Raw genomic sequence first — 23,758 nt, 5'->3', positions numbered from 1 at the left:
GGCTGACACGTGGCCTGGATGGCGGTGATGTCAGCGCTGAGACGTTCTTTGATTGGCTCACACAGATGGACGGCATGCCCTGACAGACAAATAGTGGTGCAGCCTCTAGTGAGTTGCTAAATAAATAAAAAAACACACCCTTTATTGATCCTCTCAGGTTTTTTTTTTTGAAGCAGATTGGTAAGTGTGTGGTGTTCGGACTGTCTGTTGGGACCAAATGCATGTAGTATTTTTATCATCTGACAAAACAGTTGCTTTATTGGCTTAATATTCTATTTATATATCCTATAGATTTGTAGGTCTCTTGTTTAAAAACTCAGCTGGCCTTATTTCTGATGGATTTGCAAACATATCAAACTGTGTAATCATTTTTTGGAGCATCCAAAAATATTCACAAATCTGAGTCCCCTGAGAAGAAACAGAGAAAAACACCACTGCAGGCAGCGAGAAAATAACTCCTCAATTATCAAACCCTACATTCGCTGTCTGTGTTTACATTAGGTAAAACTAAACTCTTGCAAACAACCAACAAGCAGAAGAAAAAAATGCAGATTTAAGCTTGACATTTTTTTTGACAAATAAGACTGCAGCATCAGAAGGAGCTGAGACACCTTTTGTATCAGACTCAGAGCTTCCACTCAGCCTTTGTGAGTCTGTATCTCTAAACCGTTGACCTTACAAATGAGCACGCTGCATCATTGTGAGAATTGGTGTTTCTGGGCGGTGCAAAGTGGAGTAGAGCACATCAGAGTGCAGGATATCTGAGCACAGCAGAGCACAGAGAGGCAGGCACATCCGCCGCTGGAGGGATCAAATCTGTACCATCTGACGCTCAAGGATTTATGGGTTTAGTCAAAATTGCTTTTCCCACTGTGGAGATTAAGCACCGTAGGATGTTTTCCACTCAGGCCGTAGAATAGCCCAGTGTAGCTGCTGCTGCTGCTGCTGCTGCTGTTTTTCCTCCCTCTTATCGGCTCCGGCACTGGAGAAAGGAATGTCTCAGGAAGGCAGAGTGCTACAAACCCTGGAGGGGAGCAGATTCTGACTGACAGGAGAGGTCCGTCCTCTGGGGAATGTGAACCATGCAGGTGGATGCTGTTCTTGTGCTCTTCTGTGTTTGGCTTGCGGGTACAGCTGGGAAGATGGCCCAGTCGAGGGGTCACAAGCTGGAGACCTACAAACAGAGCAGGTAATGGCAAATGTGTGAAAGACAAACACTGAAGTGCATGCTTTTATTGTCGTAACAGTTTTAAATTAAGCTTTTTAATGCAAAGTCTGCATCTTATTTTTTAAAGCTTCATTATGTTCTTTTAGTTGTTTATTTTTTTTTAGGTTTACTCGATGTTGTCCAGTGTTTCCTGTGTCACCTGAGCTGCTCCCTCCCCCTCTGAAAACAGACTTATTCAGACAGCAGATTGGAGAGCATAGAGAGAGGGAGACCTAAATCCCCACATCTATTTATGTACTACTGGTGAATGCTGTGTTCTCTTGCCCCACAACTGCTGCAGGCCAGTTAATGACTGTTTTACCTACTGGCAGCGGTTGTAGTCAATGTCACTTTCATGTGATTATTTAGGCTAATTGCTGCCTTGTTAATGCGTCCATTGGATTAAATGTTTTAGTCGGAACTGAACTAGATCAATTGTCCTCGATTCTACGTATTATTGATTGAATTAAGTGTGACATTACAAGTGTATTTGTTTGTTTAGTAGAATATTGATGTTGATTGATGTTTTAAGAAATGTGACATTAGAATACTTTTAACTTCAGTTTGAACAAAGAACTTAGCACTGTTGTTTTTTTTATACTACGTTAGAAATGCTGATTAGTATATTATAATATAGTAATAACAATAATATTTGAGTTAATTTGGAGCACATAATGAAGTGTTGGATCTCTTAAAATTGTCAAAATACTCTCAGGTATTTGAATGATTACATGAACAGCAAATTACAGAAGGAATAACATTTTGAGAGCCTGATATTTAATACCAAATATATTTAAGTTCCAAGAGCCAAGACACAGTTACTATGCCTTTTTTAGTCCGACCAACAGCATATTCAGTTTATTGTCATATAAGACAAAGACAACCAGCAAATATTTACTTTTAAGAAGATGGAACCAGTAAATTTGTCCTATTATTTACTTTAAAATACTTATATATTAAAGTTGCAGATTAATTTTCTGTCAATTTCAACTAATCATTTTAGCTCTAATAAGAATATTACATGTTATATCACTGCTGTTAAGTGCAGGGAACAGTATGTGGAAGAATCTTACCTTTATACTACAAAATAAGCAATACACATCTTTGACTTGCATTAGAAATGCAAATTGGATCATTATGTCAGTGAGTCAGATCCATATGGAGCACATATTGAAGCATAAAAACACTGCTGCAAGGCATTTAAAAGAGCAGCCACATTGTCAGAATTCATCTAAATATGAGAGCTTGATCATTCTGGTTTGTCCAAAATGAATTTTACTCTTTCAGATGGCTTTGAACACCTGTTGTGAGCAACATCAGATCTGTCATTATTGTCTTGATGTATCAGTTTATTATTAAGTCAATAAAATGTCAGAAAAGTGTGACAAATGCGCGTCACATGTTCCTAAAGCCCAAGCTGACATCTTCAGATGTCTCATTTTATCCGACCATCAGTCCAAAATGTGAAGATATTCAATTTAAAAGGCAAAGAAAAAGCAGCAAATCCAAACGGGTGAGAAGATGGAACCAGCAAATGTAAAAATATGACTTATAAATAGTTGCTGATTGGGGCGACTTGGTAGCTCACCTGGAGTTCGCGCTCCACGTAAGAGTCCTTACCACAGGAGCCTGGGCTCAATTCCAACCTGCAGCCCTTTGTGGCATGTCATCCCCCCTCTCTCTCCTCCCTTTCCTGTAACTCTTCAACAGCTAGTGTCCAATAAAGGCTATAAAAGCCCAAAAAATAATGAAAAGACGAAAAAGAAAACAGTTGCTGATTAATTATGTCAACTGACTAATCTTTACAAAGTCAACACCTTTAGATGACTCTGGACACATCAGCCGAGTGAGCAGAGGAACAACGCATCCAAATCAAGACGTCACCCAAATTAAAACAGGAACATTGCTTTAAATTGATCCTTGACAAATAAGGAGAAAAACACAAGTTCCCAGCATTTATATCGACAAATACAACTATCAGCGCAGAGTTCAACTATTAGCCCGAGGCAGAAACTGTCTTTGCATTAATCTCTGGTACAGATGATAAGATTTTCCCAAGCAGGCAAAGTACAGCGCTGTACGCCTCATAATGCTATCAGCGTTGAATGATTTGCATCCATTTAATATATTCTACAAACCCTATCAAATCATAATCCCTCTGCCTTTAGATACTCTATCACTTTTCATGCTATAACTGTTGTTATTTATAGATCAGAGGAGATGTCAGCTCGCTATTAAGATGCTCATCTATTTGAGGGAAATTAAATGTGTCTGATATCAACTGGTTCTTATATGTGTCCAAGCGCAGGACTAGGCAGGAGTGGGCTCATTCGAGGGGCATTTGTTTTAAACAGTGCATGATTAAAGCTGTCTTTTTAAATCTAAACAATCCTCCATGAAATTACAGTCATTTAAAGTGATCATCTCGGGCCTAAGGTGATTAAGATGATCATTAAGTAAAAGAGGAGCACAATAGTAATCATCTGTGGAAAATCTTCAAAAGACAAGAAAGCACAAGTGGCTCAGAGCTGCGCTGTAATCTCTAAACACCAGCGTCGCCTTGTTATCAAATCTTCCACCGTTGTTTTTTTCCCTAACTAGTTAAAAGTCCTCTCACATCAGTCTTCTCTCTGCTGACACACAGTCTGAGAATACAAATCAAATGTAAATCTCTCTCCTTCCTCTTTTAGCAGGGGGGGAAATCTCAATGTACTCATGCAGAAGTCGAACTCTTCTCCTCCCTGTTTCTCATCCCTCCACTCCTCCTCTCTTGAGTGTGAAATTGCAGAGGCGGCTGGATGCTGCTGGCGTGGGTTGTGGGAGTTTTGACTATATTACTTAGATGTTTTTTCACTCGCTGCCTTGAGGAGGAAGAGCGGTGGGGGGATTTGTGTGGGACAGCAGAGTCCCACACGAGAAAACATCTGAGGAGAAAACCATCATTAGGTCTGAAGGAGGATTTTGAAGCTGGTCGTTGGCTTTTAAGTTAGAAAACACATTTTTGATTATAAAATTGAATCACTCATGCTTGCTTTTTTCTGATTTCCCTCTTTTGCTTTTTCAAAATACCCCATAATTATAAAGCATACAAACTGTAAAAGAAGCTCATCTAAATTTGAAGCACCCCACAGTATTATGGGTGCATACTGCTGTATAAAGCCAAAATGCAGTAATTATCTAGCAATGTAGTCAGTCATAAAGTTGGACCAGAATCTGACTTGATGGTTTTTATTTACCATCTAACTTGTTTGATAAAATAGAAATGAATCATTTCAATAAATTAAATGTGCAGTTACAATAAAACCCCTAGAAACCAAAACAAATGGTCAACAATGCATCTAAAGCAAGAGAGCCAAATCAAATTATAAATATATATAAACAATTAATAGATTAATTTTCTCACCAAGACGTCAGAAAATTCTGAAAAGGTTATTCCCACAGTCCGACGTCTGGAAATGTCTTGTTTTGTCCGACCAGCAGTTCAAAACCCAAAGATATTCAGTCCACTGTCACAGAAACAGCATCAAATCGTAATGAGCAATTTTTTTTTTTTTTTTGCTGAAGGAAATAACTAATTGGATTATCAAAATAGTTGCAGATCTTACTTTTGATCTTACTAAAGCATACAAACTGTAAAAGAAACCCCACAGTATCATGGGTGCTGTACAAAGCCAAAATGCACTAGCAACATATTTATTCAAGAATCTGACTTTCTTTATACCGTACCTGTGTAATTTCAATGAAAACATAATATTAAATGTACAGTTACAACAAAACACAGCTAAAAACAAACCAAATTCACTACACAGCCAAACAGAGAGCCGAATTACGCTAGCTGGTGACTAGCCTTGGCTAAAGCTACATGTAGGCTACTTACGTTTGCCCCTAACTATTCCCTGCAAATTATATACATTTTGATAAACTAAGATCTTGGTAATTTAGTTTGTTAACCCTAGGTCAGCAGCTAAAGCCGGTCATGGGGAATAAAAAAACGCTAAAACCTCCTGCTAAAAGAGTAAATAGCCCAGCTTAGCAGCGCAACTGCAATGTTAGCTTTTGACTCTAGTGTGATTTTCTTTTTTTGTCTAATTCACAATTTCAGTTACTTTTAAATCACATCAAATGTATTAAATTGTGAATACATTTTTATATTAATTTCTATTGCTAACAAATGATCAATGGAAATAGCATTGGGCTGGCCTGTGCAGACAGGCGGCGGCCTGCTGTGTGGTGCAGGCGGGCAGAGAACGGGGATTGGAGAGGCATTTCTGCCAAGAGGATTAGGAACCAGCTGCTGGATGGATGCAGACCAGTAGCACCCATCACCCCTCAGAACACTGCAGCTAGCACCCAGAGAAACCCTCTTCTTACTGTTTCATTTTCCTCTTGTTGTAATTTTCCTGTTTTTGTGCAGTCCATTCATCTTACCCCCCCCCTCTCCATTCCTATGTGGTATTTCCTTAATGCATGTCTGTGGGATTTGGCACTGTCTGTCACAGCATGCTCTACTCTAATAATCCATTTTAGGGTTTTTGGAATTCTTTTTTTTTTTTCTCTCTCGCTCTGTCTGTCTGCTCGTGGCCTGAAAAGCCTGCTTAAAAGAATACAGAAATACAGAGGCAGCCCTCTTGAAAAGTGACACCAGAGAAGCGCCGCCTTCCTCCAAAAGCAGTGGAAGTGATGAGAAAAGGCAATTTTGCCGGAATTTGTGGATAAAAATGTGTGTGATGTAACAGCGCTCCTTAGTGAGAAGTGAGAAGCATCAAAACAAAACAAAAAAGGCTAAATTATTTCTATTTTTATTCTTACTCTGAACCCATGTAGATTTAGACTTGAGAATTACGTTCAAAATTAAAGATTTTGATTAATCTGCCAATGATTGTCTCAATTAACAGATTATTTTAGTCTATTAAATCTAAAGAAATATTGAACAATATAATTTCACAGAGCCCAAAGTGAGAACAAATGTTCTTAATTTATTATCATATATGACATACAAAAGCATAAAATTTGCACATTTGAAAAGATGTAACAAGCAAATGTTTGGTTTAAGAAATGATTAATACGATTATTTGTTTATCAAAATAGTTGCAGATTAATATTCTGTGGATTGACTTTAATTAATCTACTAATTATTGCAGCTCTGCATATATTAATGAAAAGCCTTGAAAGCTAAAAAGACAACTCGACTTTGAATGTTATTTTATTTTCATTCCCTAAATGAATATGTTGCATTTAAGAGGTAAAACAAAATAAATATAATTAAATTAATATAAATCATGTTGTGCCGCTGCCACCATATGTGACAGATGTTCTCATTTATTTATTTATTACTGTTGTTAACTATTAGGTTGCGAAGAGAGACCAGAATGGAGGGGGGTGGAGGTCACAAATCCGGAGGGTGAGATTTTATAAATCTTTAATTAAAACATGATCAAAGTAATCTTAATTCTTTTGGTAATTCATTTTGACATGAACACACTCAGTATCCCTGAAGGTCCGTTGTGACCGAATGTCTTTCTGTTTTTATTTCACAGCCCAATTTACAAACGAAGTCCAGACATGACAAAATCTCCGATGACAAAATCTGAGCAGCTCCTGAGAATAGACGACCACGATTTCACCATGAGGCCAGCGTTTGGAGGTCAGAAAATGAATGTTACTTCAGATTTAAGTTAAGTTTTAAAAGTGTTTTATCTATGTATATATGTATATATGATTGCATGATTGCAACTTAGTCAGGATGCATGCTCAGTCATCAAACGCAATTGGATAAGATCTGTGCGGTTGGTTTCATTGGTTTGGGACAAACAGTCCTATAAGCATTAAGCTCTCAGAGATCTTAATGACACCATCGATGCAAGCTGTGCTGGAGTTTCCAATTGCAGCTCAGTTCCTAACATCACAAGAGTGTTAAGACGTGTCTTTGGCATCACTGTATATTAGAGGGATTTAATGTCAGCTTTTTGGACTGTAGGATTATGCTGAGATAAAGGCACACAGGCTTTTGTTTTTACTAGAAGATTGTAATGGAATATATATTCATAATCGTTTTAGCTGTCTTTATCTTTTTATCTTTTTTCTCTCTCTTTTCATCTGTATTTTAAGGCAGACATCCACAAGCACGAGAGCTGTGTTTAACAAAAAAAAATCAGCCAAACACGTGCTGTTGTTTTTTTTTTTTTTTACTTCCAATCACACGACAATCTGCTGCAAGTGACCCTTGCAGATTCCTTTTTCTGTGTCCAATTTCCACCATCAAGCACATCTCAGCTGGATGTGGAAAACCGTGCTGGATTTCATCCACGGCTGCATCAACTTATTGTGACCTAATTGTATTTGTGTACTATTGGAGGATGACGACGCAGAGTAGAAAAGCTGAAATAGGTCAAAAGTAGAATCCCAGCCAGACTGACACAGCCGTTGCACAAACAGTTGCTCTGTATTCGTGTGATTCATGGTTGGTTTTGGAAACGTGATTTACAAAACAAAAAGGTTCAGGCTGACTCTGTAATGGTCCTGTTGAGTGTTGCACCCACTGTTGCATCCAAAATCATGCAGAAACACGCTCAGTAATGTTGAAAAATAACACTTCTGTTGTGGTTATAATTTCTAACATGAGTCCATTTTCTTTCAGGCCCTCCGATTCCTGTTGGAGTAGATGTTCAGGTTGAAAGTCTGGACACCATCTCCGAAGTGGATATGGTAAGTATGAAATAACTTCTTGGTTTTCTCAGTTTTGTAATTCAGGTTACAAGATAAAACACAGGTAGTGGAAAGTAACTAAGTACATTTACTTACAAGTAGTACCATTTTTGAGTATTTTATGCTACTTTTTACTTCTACTCCACTACATTTCAGGGGGAAATAATGTACTTTTTACTTTATTTCATTCATCTGACAGTTAGAGTTACTAAGATTTGTAAGATTTTACATTAAAAACATATGATGAGATTATAAAATACAATGTAATTTTACAGATTAAACCAGTGGTTCCTACTTATCTATCTTTTTGGCTTGTGAACAAAAAAATCCATTGTTTATGAGTGAGACGTTCCATCAAAGACACATTTCCTCTCTAAACTGCTCAGATGGTTTGAAACTTTCCAGTATTTCAAAAAACAGAAAAGGATTAAAGAAAAGTGTGAAAAACATTTGTGTATCAAAAATCATCTCACGACCACCCAGGTTTATGTTGTTGTCCTTAGAAGGGGCCTGACCCCTAGGTTGGGAACCACTGGACTAAACTACCTATTTGTATATAGAGTAGATAAAGTAGTTCCACCTCAAGCAATAAAATGCTTCTTACAAATGGATGAATCAGTATAAACAATCTAATAATGTCATATATAATAATACAGTGGTTCATACATTTGGTGGGCATCATTTTTTACAGATTCAGTGTTTTCTTCTCATTGTTCTATTGTTTGAGCTTTTAATGCAGGATATCAGAGACTGAAGGCTCTGTGTGTTCAGGCCTTCAAAGTATAGATCCTAAATAATTATCTAAACTAACAATTTAATTTAGAATTATTCACAGAAATGAACAAAATGTAGATATATAGGCCAACTATGTATATTCTTAAGTTTTCCCACGCCCCTTAAAATTATGAAAGGCCTCGCGACCTCCTGTGAAGATTTGGTGACCCCTAGTCGGCCACTGTAGTAATATATCAATCACATTTTACTGCACAACCACTTTTAAGTACATGTAGCTGATAGCTCACTCTCTATTCTTCTTACAGGACTTTACAATGACACTGTACCTGCGTCACTACTGGAAGGATGAGCGGCTGTCGTTCCCGAGCACCAACAACCAGAGCATGACCTTTGACAGCCGCCTGGTGAAGAAGATCTGGGTTCCTGACATGTTCTTTGTTCACTCCAAGCGCTCTTTTATCCACGACACCACAACTGATAATGTCATGTTGAGGGTTTACCCCGACGGCAACGTCCTTTACAGTCTCAGGTAGACATGTTCATTCTTCACTGTGTTCAAATGAAGAGTTTATTCTCCTGTACCATAAAAAATAATGTTAAAGATCACAATAAAAAGCTTTTTTTACATGATGCATTAAAAACTTAAGCAATTCCACATCCTCAAAAATAACACCAAAACACACCACATGAAAAGATGTCAGCAGTCATTAGAATTGCTAAAGGTCACTACTGATTTACTGATTTTCACAGCGGGTGATGCATTTTGTGGAATAACACTTCTGTATCATTTAGTAATTATAATCAGTGTAGCAGAGTTTGTTGAGTTAATCAGAGGATGCTGAATACTTGTGATTTTTGTCAATTCACTGCAGGGACTTTTTATTTAATCAGGCAAGTCATTTATGAACATATGACAGTGTGAAATTAGGCCACTTGATGGGAAATTGGGAGAGAAGAGGGGAAAAGTGAAACAAGAAGACAATACAACAAGAAACAAAACAAAAAAAGCTATGTAAAACACAGCGTTTTCCTTCTATTAGTTTATCATGGTAGAATATATACAAAACTTGAATTCCCCCCTGACCCTTGCTTTTACTTGAGGAAGTTGAATTACAGTATATGTTTCTCTTTGTGTCACTGCTGTTTCCCCCTGCAGAGTCACTGTTACTGCCATGTGTAACATGGACCTCAGCCGCTTCCCTCTGGACACCCAAACCTGCTCGCTGGAGATTGAGAGTTGTGAGTGGATTTATCAGGAATATGTTCAGCAGTGCTAACATGCTGATTCATCCATCGACTCATCCGTCCGTCCACTTTGTACCAGAGAAAAAAAAGATACCTTGATAACAAGTGCCCAGATATTGAATCAGTTAGGGTGTCCGTGGGGTCTAAGGTCTACAATGAAACAGAATTTTAGGCCTTAAAATGTCTTAAATATGATTTTGACAGGTCTTAAAAATGTATTGGATTCATGAAGTTGTATAAATTTTAGATAATTTTTTCAGTCATGATTTTACATGTGTTTTTGGAGAAAATGTGTTTTGATCACGCTGAAGCAACTACAAAACAACACTGACATCCTTCATATCCTTCGTACTTTCTTTGGCCAACTTTTCTTTTTTCATCATCAACCTGCCAAGCATTTCACTTCCATACAAAAAAAAATATTACATTTACTGACAATCAAACTGCTTTTTCATTTTAAATTTTGGACACTATAGGACGTTTCCTTTTGCACCCACCTCAGGCCAAAATGTGGAGCTTGCTCACCAGTTATCTCATGAAATCACAGACATATTACGCCACGAAGGGTTTTGAGTACATTCATGCTTCAAAGAGAATATATTGCCTTAATGTTCAGACCCTCTCCTCTAGCATCACCCCATTAGTTCCTCAACTAGTGAGGCTCTAGACTCAGAAAATCAGAGAGTGCAGTGGGCATTGTAGTCTCTAGGGACTGCTAGTGGTGCTTGTGTAGTCTTATCTTGTTAAATCTTGCACACAGTTTGCTCACATTAACATCCAGCATTCATACAGATGAACTTTCTTACTCCTACTTCCTTCTCCTCACAGATGCGTACACAGATGACGACCTGATGTTATACTGGAAGAAAGGCAACGAATCCCTGAACACAGACGACAGAATTTCTCTGTCCCAGTTCCTCATCCAGAAATTTCACACAACCACCAAGCTGGCTTTCTACAGCAGCACAGGTGCTGTAATCCACAACACGTTTAATATATACACAGTAAACTGAACTGCTTATGCAAATGGACAAATGTGTGCATCATGCGTGGAACAACTACATCACAATTGAATTATAACTTCAATGCATCTCATTTTACTTTATTCCAACTAAAGGATCAAGTCTTCCTTACATGAAATTGGTGTCCCTTGAATGTCACAGCAAGAAGACTGTGCTAATATTTAATCCTTACTGGGAAATGAAATAAATCAAGCTGCTGCCAACCACTTGTATGCTGCTGGAAAGCCACAGTGAAAGCTGTGCAGCCTTCTCATAACCACATGTCACTTTTTAGCTCAGAAGTGCAACCTAAAGCATAAAAAGGATTTTGTGTCCTATCTCTTCCTGCCACAATAGCTGGGAACCTCTGCTTCGAGTGTTTGTACGGTGCATCAGCAGCTGGTGCATAACAATGTGTGTGTAACGGTGATATTTCTTCTTCCCAGGCTGGTACAATCGTTTGTACATCCACTTCACCCTGCGGCGCCACATTTTCTTCTTCCTGCTGCAGACCTATTTCCCCGCTACTCTGATGGTCATGTTATCATGGGTGTCCTTCTGGATTGACCGCAGGGCCGTCCCCGCCAGGGTGCCACTAGGTACGAGTTTCCTTTTCAGGACACAGTCTTATCACAACTAGTTAAGTACAAAAAGATTATTAAGTTGGTTTATTTCTAAAAAAAACAGGTGGGGAAGCAGGGTATCATAGGGTATCAGTGTTTCCTAACCTATTGGGAAATAGTCTTGCCTGGCTCTGTCCAAAGCTGACAAAAAAAAAAACTTATCAGGCTCATTAATAAACACATTGTGTCTTATTACGTTGCTAAGCAACAAGCTGAGATTCCAGGAAGTTACTGGTCTCGTGCAAAGAAATAGTCCAGCACAAAACTAAATGCTGTTTTTACACTTCAGGTTTTAATGTGGATTAGACCAGTGGTTCCCAACCTGGGGTTGTAAGGTTACCAGAATTATTTACAAAAATTAAATTGATAAAATCCCAATAACACACCCAATTGGATAATCAAAACTCTGTCTAATCCAAATTGAAACATATTTTTGGTCCACATTTAAATTGATTAAGCTATTTATTACCTATTTAGTGCATATATGCGGGTAGGGGTTGGGGTTGGGGGGGCCTGACTTGTCTTGGACACAGGCAAGGGGGGCTTCAAGGAAAAAAGGTTGGGAACCACTGGATTAGACAAAGGAGATATACGTGAATGGACCTTCTTCACTTGGGCTTGCAGTGATAAATTCTACTTGTGATTTCACAAGAGATTAGAGAAAAATCGGAGAAATTAATTTCCTAGCAAAAATATGGCATGTTTTTGGGGTTTGTTTTCTATTTGTTAAACATCACATGACTCCGCACATTTTCTCTGTGACCCTTTCAGGGGTTCCCGACCCACAGGTTGGGAACTGGTGGCAGAAATAGTGAGTAGGGAGTCTGCTCTTACTGCACAAGTTCGGGATAATGGCTTTCATATATTTGCCCTGCTGACGTGTATAGAGGAAGACATATCAATAAGTTGGATGTATTTATTTCTTTGTTTTGCAGCTGAGACCGACCTCTGACCCCTAATATGCATTCAAATTTAACGGTACAAAGGGAACAAATATCAGTGTCTCATGTTGAGCCATTTCTATGCTATTTAGCATTTGGTGGTTTTAGCTTCCCAACCCAGTGATACAGTAAACAAAAGCTCTGATGTGACTAAACTGTTTATGTGTTTCACTCCAGGCATCACCACAGTGTTGACCATGTCCACCATCATCACCGGGGTCAACGCCTCCATGCCGCGGGTCTCCTACATCAAGGCAGTGGACATTTACCTCTGGGTCAGTTTTGTTTTTGTCTTCCTATCGGTGATAGAGTACGCGGCGGTCAACTACCTCTCCACCGTACAGGAGAGGAAAGAGAGGAAACTGAGGGAGAGAGTAAGTGATATTTTTTTCCCCATCGCCTGCAGTTAACCTATGACATTTTGTTCTTTTAATAATTCGTAGTGACAGACATTCAACATTGACAGTTTAACATTATCAAACCAGTGTCATAATCTATCTGCTTAAAAAAACAAAGTGCTTAAAAATTAAACACTTGGAAGCATTAAAGTATTGATGTTCGGGTTTCCCTTGACTGCAACAACATTGCCATTCCAAAGACAAGAGGTCCTCTTAGCAAAAACTACAGCTACAACATTTAGTCTGATTCTGGATTCTTTTTAACAGTAAACACGGCTTTATTCTTGAGTGATGAAATCATATTTCTGTTTACTCGGAGTAAATAATGAATGTGTCATTTTTTCTTTTTTTTTTTGCTCTTATGTTTGTCATAAATTATTCATTTGACTGTGAAACAAATGTGTCATATTTGATGCTGTTTCCCCCCCTGAATTTAACCCTCACTACATAGATTTGGAGCCGTTCATCATATCTTTCACAAGGATAGTGTGTACATGCAGCCCCAGTATGGTACGGGTGCAGGGTAAAAACAATAACTGTGCTATTCTAATTCTTAATCATTTAATTTTTTCTAATATAATTACTGCATTTATAAAAACTTGGGAGCCTGCAGATTCTGTTAAGACAGCCTCTTCTTTTCCTTCTTTCATTCTTTTTAAACACATCCGAATAGTCAATATTTATTATATTATAATAATATACAGGTGCCTCTATATGACCTACATAAGCAAACAGGAACATCAGTAAGATGTTGATGATGAGCTATTTTTATATGGATATTTCTTTATAGTTATCCTTAATGCCTGCCACGGGGTTGGATTCAGTCAGATTCCTCTAGAAATAAATAAAAAGAGGCGGTGGACACAACACTGCTATTATCCACAGAATCAACACAAACTAAAAGTTCCTTGTTGCCGCTTTAAATGGATTACCAAAAAGCTAAAATCAAAAACAAATTTACCATAAAGCTTATATAATTTTAAAGCTCTGATTAAAGCTTGGATTTAAATTTCCTTAATGTTAAATGTTCTACTGTTGTGGATAAAATTCTTGTCATTGCATCCTGTAATAGCTGCTTTCTCATTAAAAGTAAGAAAGGAGACAGATGCAGTCAACACATGATTGACCTGATTTTACATTGAAATATTTTACGCATTAAAATATTCTAAACTGGTAAAAACATGAATTAATAATGTATGTGCATTTCCAATAAACAGATAAATATTTTCTAAATTGGCTCACTTTAAGCTCTCGGGGCTGTGGAGAATTATTTCTGGGACTACATCTTGTGTACTATATTGCTATTCTTCATCTGCCAAATGCTGCAGCATATGGAGCCAGTTTGCCCACGTACCCCGGGGAACATTTCCAACACAAACATCCTTCTATAAATGTTTCATTCCAAAGTTATTTAAATGCCCTGAGTGTGCAGAAAAATAATAAACATTGAACAAACTAATGATTTATTCTTTCGTTTTAGTTTATTTTACATAAAGTTGCATTTACAATAAGCAGAAGTGTCAAAATGACTGCGTGTTTCCCTCTTACCTCTCCAGCTGCCGTGTACATGTGGCATTGGCAACCCTGATGAGATGATGATTGACCCCCAGATCACTGGCTATGGGTCTATGGATATCAACACCACAGGGAATTATGGAATGCCAGAGAATGGGGGCCGCCAGGAGCGAATGTTGGCCCAGGTGGCACTGAATGACCCGCAGATCGCAAGCCAGGTGAAGCCATCCAGAGGCTACGTGAACATTTGGATAGACACCCACGCCATAGACAAGTACTCGCGGGTTGTATTTCCCGGAGCGTACATCCTCTTTAACATCATCTACTGGTCCATCTACTCATAACCCGGGATGCAGAAGTAGATCCTCTGTGGGAGTCCAAGATGAGACTCCAGGAGCTTGGTTCATTTGTGACAGAGCAGGAAAATAACATTGCATTTGATGCTTTTCAGACACCGAAACTGCTCATAAGATGCATGGGGACCATTGACAGATTGGTGACCATTGCCTTCTTGACCCAGCCACTTAAAACTGAAGAGTTTAATGACAAACGGACAGTCTTCGTCGCTGGTTTTGTCACTCAATCAAGTCTATGTGGTTTGTTGTAACTGTAGTGCTGTTGATGAAGACGTTTGGATGTTGTTGTCGCCCCGAGGACTTATTGCTCAGAGAAATGCACAAACATGGACCGGTGTAATTGTGCAGTTTAACTCAGCTACATTTCAGTTCTCGATGCAGTGACTCTTTGGCCACATTTTCAAAACTGAAAATGTGAACTGAAAACGGATTTCTGACATTTCCAGCATATGGACAAATTCCTTCTCCTTTGCTTATGAACTAGAGTTGACAATCAATGACAAACAAAAAATATTTCAAGGAATAGTTCTGCCTATTTGCTTTCTGGTGGAAAGTTAAATGAGAAAATTGATGCCACTCTTAAATCTCCCTGTTAAATATAGAGCTACAGTCAGCAGCCAGTTATCTTAGCTTAGCAAATTTTTTTGTTTTTAGGCTTTGTACGGATTAAACAAACAAGATATAACATGTTAATTAGCGAGCTTTAGAGGTGCTGTTGCCAGATGCTATTACCTTCATACAGAGCAGATTAACTGTTTCAAGTCCTTGTGCTAAGCTAAGCTAACTTTCTCCTAGCTGTATATGGCTGTATGTGATGGACAGAGCTTCTGGGTCTATGAAGAGACAACGTGTGTTTTAAAGCTACATTCTACGTAAAGGCCAGCAGGGGGCAGCTCCATTGGCTGCAATAAAACACAGTAGATACCATGCAGTCTTATGGAGAAATTACCTGACTTCGCTCTTCACTTAAGCTCAGTAAACGGTTTTTCTAATGAGTTTATGGTCTCAGTCTCTAGTTTCAGATCTTCTTCCATATATGATGTTAATTTTGTAAATTATGGTCCAGTTTAGAGTAAAACAGACAATAAATCAGGGAATGCTTTAAGACGTGGCTAACTTGTCTCATTCTCAGTCCGTCCAGTGCACTGCATGAAACTCAGATCAGACTGTCACTTGGTACAGACATGAGAGTGGTATCAATGTTCTCATTTAAATCTTAGTAAGAAAGCGAAGTATCATGTCCAAAAATGTGGAACTGTTCCTTTAAAAACTTGATAATCAAAGTTAAATTGTTTATTTTTTGTTTTTTTGCAGCACGTTAATATGATTCAGTCTGTTACATTTTCTTGTGATCTTTGTATCAATGCCATTATTTTGCTGTTCAAGCTAATTACTGCAATGCATTTGTGTGATTTCACAAAGTTGAGTAAAAAGGCAAAACAAAGCAATCTGTTAAAAACACAAATGTAAAAATATATGTTTAGTAAATCCCAAACACTGATTATGGTATTGACTTTTTTTTAAATGTTCTTATTTCTTCTTTTTATAATACAACTGAAGCTCATCTCCTCTGTTTGGTGTTGTGAGGCTTTGAGGTTCACTGTGACCTGTTAGTTGCTAGTTTATCGTCTTTTTTCAGCTTAAAAACAACTTTATACATTATTAGGCAAAAGATATATTAAAAATATCTTTTGGTGGTTTATGACAATTCAATGACCAAACATACAGACATTAAATGAAACTCTGGAAAAAAATGTTATATATGGGAAAATGTTTAATAAATGTTTTGTTTTCTGAAAATGATTTGAGCAGAGCTGAGGTGCTTAACAACACAATCACAATACTGTACATTTTAAATCCATGTAATACAATATAAATGGTTTGAGATGCATGGCTGAATATTGCTTTTTTTCTGAACATTGCTTCTGCAGACGTCAATTAAAATCAACTAAAATCACAAAGGACAGTTGATGTCAGTTGAAGCATTTGGCGACATTTTTCTGGTACGACCCCTAAAGTCTTGGTCCCAAATTTTCTATGCTATTTTCCTGCTCTCTTACACGGTATATTTAAACAGGGCTGGAGGATAAGCTTTCACAGTTATTAGGCATTGGATTGCTACCAGCTGTAGGGTCTCTCTTCTCTCTCTGGCATACGACTGATTGCTGATTTGCTTCATACCGAATCACATAAACGGCATATTCTGTAATACCGTTAACTGCTCACAGGTGACATAAAGGGATATCTATGTATTACATTAAGCTTATTTTAAAAAACTATTTATCTGATTTCTTGCAGGCAAAAAGTGTTGAAAAATCAATCCAGATAACATCCCAACTGGTGTGGTGACAATTCAAACTTTGTGCACGATTGTCCTTCAAAAAACAAGAACAAAGGCATCACTGCAGCAGAAAAACATGAAAAGGATAAAGCATCAAATAGATGTCCAGAACCTGTTTTCCACCGCATCTGTGACCTCTCAAGGGAAGCCAAGGTTTTTAAAATCAACCTGTGTGCTGGTGAAGGCATGCCCAGGAATATAAATGAGTGAACAGGCCAATGGGATTGCTTAAAGGCTACAGACCTCAAAACAATACCACTTTCTGATCGGGTCAGGTCAGAAATATGGTCAAGAGTGGAATAAATACTGTTTATTGATTATTTAGGTCAGTTTACTTTAGTAGTCATGACAAGAGGGAGGACATAATGATATAATGATAGTAAACAGTCCAGATGAATGGGTGAGAAGTCATACTACCAACAATAAATACTGTACCTATATCATAATCAATAAAATAAGCTCAAGGCAAACATGTAAAGACATAACTAAGAGTCTACAGCCATGCAAGCAACTCTGTGATGTCCTGTGGTGCATCAGCATAGTGGATTAAGGGTTATCTGTAAGAAGTAGAAGTTATGATGGGGTTCATTAAGAGAAGATAAGCAGAGAGGACAACAGACTTTGCCATCCCTGAAGCGTTGCTGCTGGCTTGTTTAAAAACAATAAACAATTACATTAAAATGTAACAAGGCTGTTGTGCTTACACTTCTTTCCCATAGGCCACAATTTACCCTGCTGTGGTGTTAATTATTTACTTTTTTTTAATTGTGCAAAGGTAACTTATTCCAGTTCCTGGCACCACACAACCTAAAAGAACCATGGTAACCACGATAGTTTTGAAGCTTGGCAAGCACCATGAATAACACTAGTTGTAGTGGGAATGAGTTTACCTAACCCAATGAAGGTGGTGTTCAAATTCTGCCAGTGTGTAACATTTAGGAGGATCTATTGGCAGAAATGAAATGTTTTCATTATTGTACAATCAACAAAAAATAAGAATGGCTGTGCTTTTGTTACCCTAGAATAAAGCGTTTATATCAAAAGACACTTTTGGTCACCTTCCGTGAAGTCTGCCACTTTCTACAGGAGCCCAGAAGGGACAAACCAAATACTGGTTCTAGATAGGGGCTGGTAGTGTTTTGCGGGCATTTCGCTACCACCGTTGTTTCTCCTTCACGGTTGGAGGGGAGGGAGGGTGAAGCAAGGGAGTTGCAATCTGCAACTACACTGCTAGGCTCACTAACTCATACACACTGGACCTTTAAGTACCACACTGAGTTATAGTTTCTACCCTTTGAAGGTAACCATACAAACTGTTGGAAGCCCAACTAGCTTACTGACTAACTTACATAAAATAAAATGTCCTATAATACATTTATTTTATTTTTTAACATTTATTTATTTATTTCATTTTTTCAGGGTTAATACACATTGATAAACATCACTGTAAAGGAGCCAGTGTTAGCCAAAATGCTAGTATTCAGAAGTTGTCCCTTGGTCAGATGTTAAATTAGCCATTAAAACAGCTAATCATTTACTATCATTATTTAAGTCATTGTTTTCATGGAGCTGTATCGCTGCCTTCTAGTCTTTTCTCCTGCTTTAGTTTGGCCAGCCTGAAGTCTTCTCTCACTTGACTCAGCAGAGCAGGGCAGCACACTACATCCACAGCTGTCATAGCCAGGGCTTTGGCTGTCCTCAGGGTGAACAACTGGGCCTTTTCAGCTCCTGGCACAGGAAAAAGAGCGGAGGAGGAGCATCAAGTAGAAAGAAACTAAACAGACAAGTCAAGTGACCTGGAAAGAGACGAAGGCTGAAATAGTCTGATTACAGTGCAATTCACTTTCATTAGAAGAAACAACATTGGTTCTCAATAGCCATGTGTTGCCGTACCTGCTGCTTCAGTGTATTCCTCAGTGTGGTTAAATGCGTCGCTGCCGATGTAGAAGAAAGGATGGATACCAGGGACTACGAATGATACGTTGCCAAAGTCTGTAGAACCTGCCAGATAATTATAAAATCACTGTGATAATGATTCTTTGTTGATTCAGTGAACAACAAATAAGACAATCTGTGAAGAAAAAAAACAACAATTCCCAATTCTACTGTTACATTATTTTACATTTCTCCTGCAGAAACCAGAGAAAGACTGAGATAATAATATCTGTTTTCTATGAAAGGTTTATTTTCACCTACCAGAGAAGTTGGCTGGCTGCTCTGGAAACTGAATCCCCAAAGCTTTTCCATTATTTTCATACAGGTTTGCCAGTGTGGCATTATGCAGAATGTTATAGTAGGCATGGGACGGGTAGCTTATCTCCACCTAAAAGAAACACAAGTATCCCCTCATTCATATAATGTACTGGCATAAAATGTAAGATCACAACACAGACAGCCCAAAGCTGTACAGCTCTGCAATGTGAGTTAAACCTGCCTGAAGCAAGTGCAGATGTAGGAGAAAAACAGCCTCAAGATAACAGTGAATTATGTAACAGTTATACAGCACTGAAAGCATAATTACAGGCATATGTTAGAAAGGGCGATGTTATATAACAGAAAAGTCAACATTAGGGATATAATGTGTGTCCAGCCGAGAGGGAAGCAAATGGAAGACAACATTTTATAGGTAATCTTACTTACTTGGCAGCCGGTGGCGACAGCAGCTGCCCTGAAGCAAGCCTCAGCTTTGGCCTTCAGGTCACACAGATCCTTAACCAGCGGCGTCCGCATATAAAACTCTAACTCGGTGTAGGCAGGGATAATGTTGGGCTTCACCCCTCCATGTTTAATGATGCCTGTAGAGGAGAAAAAGAACACAATGTGCACAGTGGAGGAGGAGAAGAAGGGATGGATCCATAAGGCTGAGTAAATATGCAATGCGTATGGATTTAGATGTCAAGATTGTGTGTTATTTATGATTAAAAACATCCTTCTACATTTCAAAAGGCAGATGAAATGTTACAGATACTTGAAAAAACTGCCTGACAAATTTACGTTGCAAGTCCATCAAAAATAAAACACATTGCACAACTCTTCTCCAGTACATTATGCTTTATTCACCAAAGATTTTGAGCTATCTTGCCTTCAGGTAGGTGTCTGAGGTTCATCTGGTTTCCTTATATACAGACCACTCATCGGTCATGTGACTGATGAATCACTACAGATACCAAGTATGAAAAACAAGATCATCTTTTCTTAAGAAATACTATTTATAAAGTATGTCATCTCTCTCTCTCTTCACATTTTTGGGACATTTTAAACCTTTATTCGAGAGTTGTCAGGAGACGGGGAACAATATTCAACAAAGGTCCTCAGCTGGACTCAAAGTGGGGACATTCAACCCCCAACACACACATCGCTCAACTAAATGTATAATTTTACCAATGTTTTATAATATTCTTAATCCTGAGAAGAGTTGTGCGACATGTTTTAAGTTTGTTGGACACATATTTTTGATCATAAGATGTGGCTACTTGAGGAACTAGTGATAATTAGGGCTGTGACTAACAATTATTTTCATTATTGATTATGTCTATGAAATGTAACAAAATAGTGAAAAAGGGTATTCTCAGTCTCTCACAGTCCACAGTGATGTCCTCAGTTAGCTTGGACCAACGGTCTAAAACCTTTAGATAAATTTGATATACTCTCATGGATGTTTAAATTTAAATTTTTCCGAGCACATCAAGGACTCCTCGTTCATGTCAGCTTGAAAGTAAATGGACTTTGAGGCGAGATTGTCCTGAATGGACTTTGAAGCCCAGTTTCTGCCTGTTGCTCACCGTGCAGCCTCCACTCTGGTCTGAGTTGCTGTCTGAGTGCAGAGAGGTTGTTATAGGACAGCACGGCAGCATCCAGGGCATTCACTCCCTCCCAGGGGTACGCAGCAGCATGAGATGCCTTCCCGTGGTACTTCACTGACACCCTGTGTAACATCAGCATAGTGGATTAAGGGTTATCTGTAATAAGTAGAAGTTATGAGGGGGTTCATTAAGAGAAGATAAGCAGAGAGGACCCGGAGAACAAGTTGTGAATACATATATGATGGGAACAGGAACTCACTCATCGAGTGCGACGCAGGGCAGGAATGAAGCATCTTGCTGAGCTGGGTGAGCCATGAAGACAAGATCGATGTCAGCGAAGGCCCCGGCCTCGATCAGGTCGATCTTTCCTCCCATCTCCTCCTCAGCAGGAGTTCCCACAACAGTTATCTGGTATGAAAAGAGTTAAACTCAAGTCATCTGACATCAGCTCGTATGTCAGTCCTGACCGGGGAAATAAGTAGGCTACGCTGTTTTGGCTTAAAGGTGAAAGTTCTTTGGACTTTGGGAACAGTGGTTTTAACTCAAAGTCCACTTACTAGCTTTTTATAGCGATTTCAACAACATTAATTTTCCTTCTTGTGTTCTTGATCATAACCAAAGGTGGCCATCTTTAAACAGACAGAGTTACACATCTGTCCCTTCCCATATAGAACCACCTGACTGAAGTTCCATGACAACTGAGGAAGACTGCAAGATGCAGCTGAAAGCTCCAGAATAAGATTTCTAAGTCACCCTCTAGAGATTTTTGCTTTTTTTCAAAATTAAAAACTATATATTTATTTATTTTTCTTTGCCAAACCGTCTGTGAACATCTGTAGCCTCGTGTTTTTTTACACATCGTGCCTCCATAATTTGATTAACTATTTGGAAGTACAATAAAAATATATTGTAGCCAACCAAAATAGGTTTTAAACACATTTCAACACAATACATGCCTTAGTTTAAATTCAAAATATCATTATTAGTAGTAGCATATTATGCTAAATATAATTATGTAAAAGTATGGAAGTGCAAGTGTTGATTGTTTGTTGACTCACAGGGCTTTCCCTTTATTGGGGATGTTAAAACAAGATGCATCACATTGTTCTTATCGGGTTATTTATGTGTGTAATGTCATAGGCCTACACAATAACATACATTTCCTTTATTTTATAGGTTACCAAATAAAAACTGAAGGCACACACAGGTGAGGTGACCAAAGGTGCTGTGTGACTTTATTCTTAGACAAATCTACAGTCCCTTGTTACCTTCACCGGTACAGGGAGCTGGGTCTGGGTTTCTAAAGCAGCCTTCAGCCCCAGAGCGGCGGCGGCTCCCACCTCCGCTATCAGGTTGTGCCCGCACGCGTGCCCGATACCCGGCAGCGCGTCGTACTCGCACAGAAACCCCACGTTCAGACCCGGGTCACCCTCCCCGCCACCGACCGGACCCCAGCTGGCCCGGAATGCGGTCGGTAGCTTGTACTGCCTTTCCACCGTCCATGCCTGCTCCCGAGAGAAGAAGCGGACCAGCCTGTCGTGCGCATGCGTCTCGTTGCCTGCGAGCTCAGGTCGGCTCCAGATGTCTCGACTCAAACTGTACAGCTCGTCTTTCCGTGCGTCTATACCCAGCTGGAGGGCGTCTTTCATCCCCTGTCGTGTCTCCATGTGTATCTGCAGGTGTGCGAAGATCTTTACAACATGAATTTGGGGTCCTCGCGAAATTTTAAAGCTTTCAGAAGCACCATGAAGTGGGCGGAGCCGCCGCTTTTTATGCCGGAAGTAGTTTTATTCTGGTATTCCTAACTCAACATGCACACAGTTACCAGTTTGTTTGTGACACCTCCAGAGCTGCTAATGCAGTACATCAGTCCTGCAGTCAGTCCTACTTTCATACAGTGTTCAGATCCTGTAAGTAAAAGTACTAATATTACACTGAAAATACTGCACTACAAGAAAGAGTCCTGTATTCAAAGTCTGAAAGTAAAAGTATTATCAACAAAAGTAAGTCTACTAGTATTATACAGAAAATGTCAGTGTTTTACAATTATGCTGTTACTACTGCATTAAGTGTTTGTTGCACTTTACTGATTGAACAACGCCTTGATCTCAGTCCTCCTTTATTTATAACTATAAATAAAGTATTTCTGATTCTGAATAAATGGAATATGCATTATAAAATGACCTTTTCTTTTTTTTCTACAACATAGGCCATGACAGGCCTGACAAAACCAGTATTGCAACAGATGGAGACCACTCCGATGGCTGCACTGACCTTTTAATCATAGTAGTGATCTGCTACTGTTCTCCTGGTTCTGCTTTCATTAAACTAAAAATAGCACCCGGTTTTTAAGATAGACAGTGATTGGTGCTGCAGTATTATTACATTTTGGGGCTTATACAAAAAATATGTCAATGCAACACTGCTTTCCTCTTCTTTACTGCATTATTGTGAAAATTATGCAAATGAGAAATAGGGGAAAAGTATGTTAACTTTCCCTTTCATTAGCATCAGACTCCAAATGACTCTCTCTGAAGCTGGATCGCCATCTGCTGGCCAGAATCACACTCTTTTTTTTTTCTTTTTCACACTGTTTTAAAGATTTGTGTACTATGACACAGCTTCCATCCAACATTGACTGCTATTTAATTTAAATCTGAAACTTAAGATAATGTGCCAGTTCATAACATTGCAAAGCTCCAGATACATAATTCTAAACAAACCCATGCACATTTCTGCATGTTAGTCATATGCATGTATGAAAATGAGGCTTCTCCACTGTGATTTACTTTTATCAAGATAAAACCTTTCTGTAAGGCCTTTGTGTTGCGCTGTATTGAATGGCATTAAATGGTGGCTGGGACTAAAATCTTTCACCCATCCGTCTG

The 23,758-nt window shown here is 38.7% G+C and overlaps 2 protein-coding genes and 1 long non-coding RNA gene across 4 annotated transcripts; 2 read left to right on the top strand and 1 right to left on the bottom strand.

Annotated features, from left to right (window-relative positions):
- Positions 1–484: 484 nt before the first annotated feature.
- Positions 485–16,529, top strand: LOC127360961 (gamma-aminobutyric acid receptor subunit rho-1). Of its 2 annotated transcripts, XM_051395526.1 has the most exons (10): positions 486–1,189; positions 6,558–6,608; positions 6,745–6,851; positions 7,845–7,912; positions 8,953–9,176; positions 9,804–9,886; positions 10,721–10,861; positions 11,340–11,492; positions 12,635–12,831; positions 14,412–16,529. In XM_051395526.1, the coding sequence occupies exons 1-10, from the start codon at positions 1,083–1,085 to the stop codon at positions 14,712–14,714; spliced, it is 1,434 nt and encodes a 477-aa protein (XP_051251486.1). In that variant the 5' UTR covers positions 486–1,082; the 3' UTR covers positions 14,715–16,529. The 2 variants fall into 2 exon arrangements, with proteins under 2 accessions (XP_051251491.1, XP_051251486.1); XM_051395531.1 differs by lacking the exon at positions 6,558–6,608 and having other exon boundaries at positions 485–1,189.
- LOC127360975 (peptidase M20 domain-containing protein 2-like) lies at positions 16,483–22,636 on the bottom strand. The gene is made up of 7 exons (XM_051395537.1): positions 22,139–22,636; positions 21,130–21,278; positions 20,850–20,992; positions 19,708–19,862; positions 19,264–19,390; positions 18,961–19,068; positions 16,483–18,795 (listed from the first exon to the last, which is right to left on the bottom strand). The coding sequence occupies exons 1-7, from the start codon at positions 22,535–22,537 to the stop codon at positions 18,629–18,631; spliced, it is 1,248 nt and encodes a 415-aa protein (XP_051251497.1). The 5' UTR covers positions 22,538–22,636; the 3' UTR covers positions 16,483–18,628.
- LOC127360983 (uncharacterized) lies at positions 22,578–23,739 on the top strand. Its single transcript, XR_007883992.1, has 2 exons — positions 22,578–22,780; positions 23,080–23,739. It is a non-coding gene; the product is annotated as an uncharacterized LOC127360983 (long non-coding RNA).
- Positions 23,740–23,758: the final 19 nt, after the last annotated feature.

Source organism: Dicentrarchus labrax, unplaced genomic scaffold, assembly GCF_905237075.1.
Source record: "Dicentrarchus labrax unplaced genomic scaffold, dlabrax2021, whole genome shotgun sequence".
NCBI lineage: Eukaryota > Metazoa > Chordata > Actinopteri > Moronidae > Dicentrarchus > Dicentrarchus labrax.
The sequence above is the reverse complement of the archived record's forward strand: the minus strand, read 5'-3'. Positions and strand labels throughout refer to the sequence as shown.